This window comes from Myotis daubentonii, chromosome 5, assembly GCF_963259705.1.
Source record: "Myotis daubentonii chromosome 5, mMyoDau2.1, whole genome shotgun sequence".
NCBI classification, from domain to species: Eukaryota; Metazoa; Chordata; class Mammalia; order Chiroptera; family Vespertilionidae; genus Myotis; species Myotis daubentonii.
The window spans coordinates 75,183,572-75,189,571 of record NC_081844.1 but is presented as its reverse complement, the minus strand read 5'-3'; the positions used below and the strand labels follow the sequence as shown (position 1 = coordinate 75,189,571).

General features: G+C 38.5%; 1 protein-coding gene across 1 annotated transcript in view; it reads right to left on the bottom strand.

Annotated features, from left to right (window-relative positions):
• Positions 1-2,269: 2,269 nt before the first annotated feature.
• CHSY3 (chondroitin sulfate synthase 3) overlaps positions 2,270-6,000 on the bottom strand; it is a 246,357-nt gene continuing 242,626 nt past the window's right edge. The window contains exon 3 of the mRNA XM_059698275.1: positions 2,270-4,673. Coding sequence (XP_059554258.1) covers positions 3,111-4,673 — 1,563 coding nt within the window. The 3' untranslated portion in view covers positions 2,270-3,110. The remainder of the gene's footprint in view (positions 4,674-6,000) is intronic.

Genomic DNA, 6,000 nt, shown 5'->3' with positions numbered 1-6,000 from the left:
ATCGGAGGGTGATGGGGGTCTACGCCTCTGTCAGAGGCATCAGGCCTGGGCAAGGGGCCGATCCTGCGATTGGAGGGTGATGGGGATCAATGCCTGAGGGCTCCCAGTATGTGAGAGGGGGCAGGCTGGGCTGAGGGACACCCCCCACACACACACCCAGTGCACGAATTTCGTGCACCGGGCCCCTAGTTGCTTAATATTACAACAGACATGATGGCACTCCCTGAACTGTAACATATAATCTTCATAATGTCATATTCATTAGAAAGGAATTAATGGCACTTTTTGATGTTAAAAAACTTGACAGGTTCAACAATTCAGAATGGACCTCTGCTCTGGTCTTCACAAACCCTTCCTTTAATAGCTTATTTTTTACATAGCACAACTTAGCTCTGTTGCAGGTTTTATATTACTGAACAGTATATATGTTAACATGCAGTAAAGATAGTTATTTGGGAGGATCTATTACTAAGTAGAAATTATTAGTGATTTTATTAATGAAGAAATCAGGGTCTGCTCTTTTCTTTAACGTAGATAACTGAAATAACAGAGTTTTACAGAGGATTAAATATAAAGGCCTCCTTTAAAACACCCCAAGTCATAGTCATGAGGCAGCTGCCCAGGGATGACATGGCATTCTCCCGTTATCCTGGTGACATTATACTGATGCAACAAGGGGATTCAGAGGTCTCATTTGAACATACACACTGTACTGAAGTTAATACGGGTATATTTAAGTTCTAGTTTAAAATTTTGCATTATGATTTCCTGTGACTTTTTAAGCACTTGCACTGCAATATTTCCTGACTGAAATTTTATTAGAATTACACTAGTAAAATTAAGAGTGTTTTTAAAATCTGTTTAGTATTTATTGCTCAAAATTCCTCTAAGGTTGAAAAGCAGCATAATGTGAACGCAACCTGAAGTACAACATATGTTACTGACATTACCTTATTTAGTCAGCTATGGATGTTCTGTTTAAATGTTCCCCAATATCAATTTCATCAACCTTCAACATCATCTTATTGATCACCTGCTGTCCACTCAACACCACACTATCCATTTTACTTGCATTGTCCTTTTAAATTTATCCTTATGACAGATCCCAGAATATTGATATTATTTTCTGGACCTCAGTCAGCAGGAAAAAAAAAGTGCTCAGAATTCCAGATGCCAGTAGCAGCCCTTCTATATGGTCTCAGCCAGCTGACAGCACAAGCTGTCCACAATGAACACCACCGCAGAATTGCTTGACTATTTATGTCACTTCACCCACATAGACTTGGCTAAAGCAACTTTGTTAGAGCTGAGATAGTTCTAAATCTAAAAGTGGAGACCATTATGACTAGTTAATAGATGGGGAGCCACAGAAATGAAATACCCACATGTGGACTGGTAGTCCAACCAAGAGAATAAATGTTCACTGGAAAGGTAAATTACCAAGTTCCTCTGTTTTTCACATAAGAAAGCTGGAGCCCATCTCTAGTCAGCAGCCACATAGTCGCATTTTCAGATCGGCCCTGGGCAGTTCCTTCTTCCAGGAGGAAGCCCAGAAGACGAAGAAGCCATTTTCTAACTGCTGGTATTGCCTGGGTGAGAGGCTATAGTGCCACCAGCCCCAGGGAGCCCTCACCTAGGACTGTCTCGTCCTGGAAGAAATAGCCCAAGCTAGACCTGAACCTAGAAAAACTTTGTGTCTCTCCTCTTTACCTCTTCCCACCCAAGAGAAGATCTGTTTAAGCAGGAAAAACATATCAATATGAGTCTCAAATAACCAGTTGACATCGGTAGCCCTATCTCGGCCACGGTGATGAGTTTTACATGGTAGAATGAAGGCATCAGTACACCTTACATTATGTAGCCAGCTACCTTTCTTTTCCTACCACCTGCTGCTTTCTGAGTCACTGCTTCTTTGTCCTCCAAAGTTATAGGAACCCAGTGTGCCTTACCCTAGGGATATCTCTACAAGGGGGCTGCTCTTACAATAGTCACCCCTTTATTTGCAGTTTTGCTTCCTGTGGTTTCAGGTTGATAACAAAGCTGAAGAGGTTGGGAAGGAATGCTTCTCCTGGACTGAAAATGATTGAACAAAGAAACTGCTCATTTTAATCACTTACGAAGGCCAGATTTAAAGCATAATCGTACAAATAGCATGCCATAATTTCTTATTTACTTTTCCAGACTGTGTAGCAAGCACATTTTGGTGACTATAACCACTATAAGAAATACATTGACTAGGACTAAAAGAAAACAACACAACTTTTCTCAGTGTTTTTGAAAAAGAATACTGTTATACCTGTGTTTTATTATAAATAACCAGGTTCTGTCATTTTTATCTTCTTGCCAGCAAATGAAAGACATTGTTTCATAAAGCTTCTAAAATGTACATGAATATTTAATTAAATCATATTTCCTTGAGAAAATAAAGTTCATTCGCATTTATAGCAGACAGTTGTGAGGAGTATATAATTTTCTTAAGACCAGGGTAGCCAGTACCGGTTGCTTGTGGAACAAAACTCCTCAATTTTTAAAACTTCTTTTTAAAAAATAAACATACAATCATAAGTGTTCATTTACTTTAAAAATTCTAAAGATGAAGAAAATTATTGTATATATATTTAAGTCCTTGTATAAATTACAAAACTCAAGTTTATGTTACAGAGTCCCTTCCCCATAGGAAGCATAAAGCACTTTTGTGGTACCTTTCACCAGTAAATATTTGTATCACATTGAATTTGACACACAAAATAAAAGTTGATATTGCATCTGTAAGCCCCAAGTGAACATTCTTCTAAGCTGTCTCTCATGATGAATGAACTTCAAAAGTCATTTGATTGCCACAATTTAACTCAATCCCAGATAAAGATATATAAAAGTAATACATATTGACTTCAGTAGAAATCTGAAAAATCAGTGAATTGCAGACTCTTCTTGCTTGAGGTCAACAAACACCCTTTGGAAGACAACCAAGAGTTGTTTAAGACCAGGACAACACAAATAAAATTATGACAATAATAATTATAATAATAAAAATAACAATAATAAAAATAACACCACCAACAATGAGGTAAACTCCCCTTTAAAAAAGGCAATATGTGTTGCCTGGACTGTCAGGAGAGAGTTCGATTGTACCTGACACCCAAATGTTTTTCCAACCAGAGTTCAGCCAGTTGCATGGTTGAGGCAAAAGTGCTTGCCTTGGATCCTAAGCACATCTTATACTGCTTCGGGTCCAAGTTAGGGTCACAATGAACTGGGTGGAAAATATGCACCACTCCTACTTCTTGACTTCTGAAGGGCCTTAAGCCAGAGAGAATAACTTTATTGTAGAGATCCACATCTTCCAGTCCCCAGCCCTGTATTGAGGTATCAAATCCACCTGCACCCAGAAGATCACTTTTATAAATACAGGTGATTCCATATCCATAGTCTCTCCAAAATCCAGTCTTCTTTGAGAAGACAAAGTCATCATCACTGGGAGGCTTTCCCCCATTGGTTACCTTTGGATCATACTGGCTAAAGATGATGGGGTAGTATACCTGTTGTCCCTGAATTGTATTGTCTCTACATCGTTGGAGAAAGTCTCCTCTGAAGATCAAGTCAACATCACAGAATAGCAGCAAAGTATCATTGTCAAACTGGGAAGAAGCCATTTCAAGACCAAGGCCTCTGGAAAACTCTCCCTTCATGGGGATCAGGGTCATTTCTGCTCTCGGGTACTTGTTCTGATAGTCTTTTATCAGCTCAATATGCTTGCTGGAATCTTGGCCAGAATCCCCACTGAAAAGGATGATGACCAGCTTTACGTTCTGCTGTGGGATAAGACAAGTCCTTTCAAAGCTCTCCATGAACCTCAAGAAAATGTCGTACCTTCCAACGAGAGGAACAAGAATGTGTATTTTCTTTTCATTGTGGCCTCCCATTTCTTTGACACCTTGAAAAGAGGATAGTATCTTTAAAGAGTTAGATATAAAGGAAAGTGACTGAGTGTCGCGGTTAATACTCTCCACAAGACTGTTGACATCTAGCTCTTCAGTTTCTCTGAAGAAAGGCTTGCTGAACAGCTGCTGAAGATAGGCGTGGCGTCTCACTGGCACGGTCAGTTTTCTCCCCTTGTGTCTTTTGTATAAGAGGAGTAAATCCAAAATGTACTCCACGCCATGCATAGGATCAACCCTGCGGTAGCCATACTGGATTTCCTTGAAGTCAATGACGCGACCCCTACTCTTGGCATTCTCATTGATCATCTCCATCACCTGCAGGACGGTGTCATCCAGTGCTGTTCTGAGGATGCTGCTGATGCTCTGTCGAGGGGGCTGGTTCTCCGATGCTGAGTAAAGGAGCTTTCCTGTCAGGAACTCCCATTCTATCACCTCATCCCTCTCCCGAGGCTGGAAGTGGTTGAAGGAAGGCATCGCCCCCAGCTGCTGATCCTCTTTGCTCACTTCACTGTCGCTGAGCTTGCTCATCAGCGCCCTCTCGCGGTGGAGCTGGATGGTGCGGTAGCGAAGTTCGGAAATTTTGCGGCTCAGCATGTAATTATGAAGCCTGTATTGGTAGGCAGGCCTTTTGTTGGGATGAAGTGTTATGGCTGCGTGGATTTTGCTATTGTGAAGGTCTTGAATATAACCCTTTCGATTGTGTTCATAATTTTCATGGAACAGTTGCTGCATCTGAAAAGCAAAAGGAAGTCAGTACGTTAAATTTTAAAAGAAATAAAGCAATAAACTAAAACGTCAATTAAATATTTAATAAAATTAGTTATATGGTATTTTGGAACAAAATGGCTTGTCAAATTTATATATAAAAATTTAACATAGTTTTTAGTGTCAAATTCATATGCTCAAATACTGCAAACTAACCTGTCAATTCATATGCATACTTCCAACTAACCTCTAGTTATATATTTTGAAGTAAAGGATCTTTGTCCCTCTACTCATTCTGAAATCACCCTAAAGTATCCAAGAAAACAAGAATTTAATATATCCATAACCCTATAATGGATAACTCTGCGGGAGAGGCACAGTGGAGAGAATGGATTTTCCAAAATATGGTGGTGGTGGTGGTTGTGGGGGTACAACTGAGTTGTGAACCCAATGTCCTGTTGCTTGGAATGACAATATCACCCTCCCAAAGCTGAAGTAAATTTTATTTAGTATCCTGATATATCATTTTTATAGAATAAGTTCTTGGTAAATTAAGGTGGGACAGGAACTACATCGATCTATGCTACTGATTTAAAGGATCATATCCAAAATTAGACATGCTTGACATCATTATGTACCAGAAAGTCTCTCTGTTAGTCTAGAACAAGCTCACTACTTCAGGTAAATGAGGGAAAGGTAGAATTAGGAGATCACACTTCAAACTGCCTATACCAATCAATAAAGAGTTCTCCATCACACCCAATTAAGATAAGTACTTAAGAAGGAGGTAAAGGAAGAGAAGGAGAAATCTGTGACTATATAAATGAATAAGGAGAAAAGAAATACTTCAAACTTAAGAATACATATCCAAAGCAAGTAAAAGTTATCGATCTATCAAATAGACAATACAACCTCCATAAAAAAGAACTCAAGGAATGGAGTAATGAGCTTAAAGAAGATAATAAAACCACTGATAGTTACATTACAAGGAGCATAAAAAGAGATTTGTGGCAAACACAGGAAGAAGAAACTTAAGAAAATTTATCAAAATAATAGAAATATAAAAGATAGGTTAAAAGTTTGGAGATATATATCTGTGTGTATGTACATATACATCATATAGAAACACACATACATATACATATACACAACATATATCTCCATATATATATTTAATATAGATTTAAAAGTTTGTATACCTACTTAATACTGTTAAATATATGCTAAAGGAGATAAAAATATGTGTGTCAAGTATGTCTGAGGGACATACTATCCTTAAAATAAAAGCAGATATATGTGTGCAATTAGGCCAAGAGAAAAACAAAATAAAATAAACAAATAGAACCCACTTTGG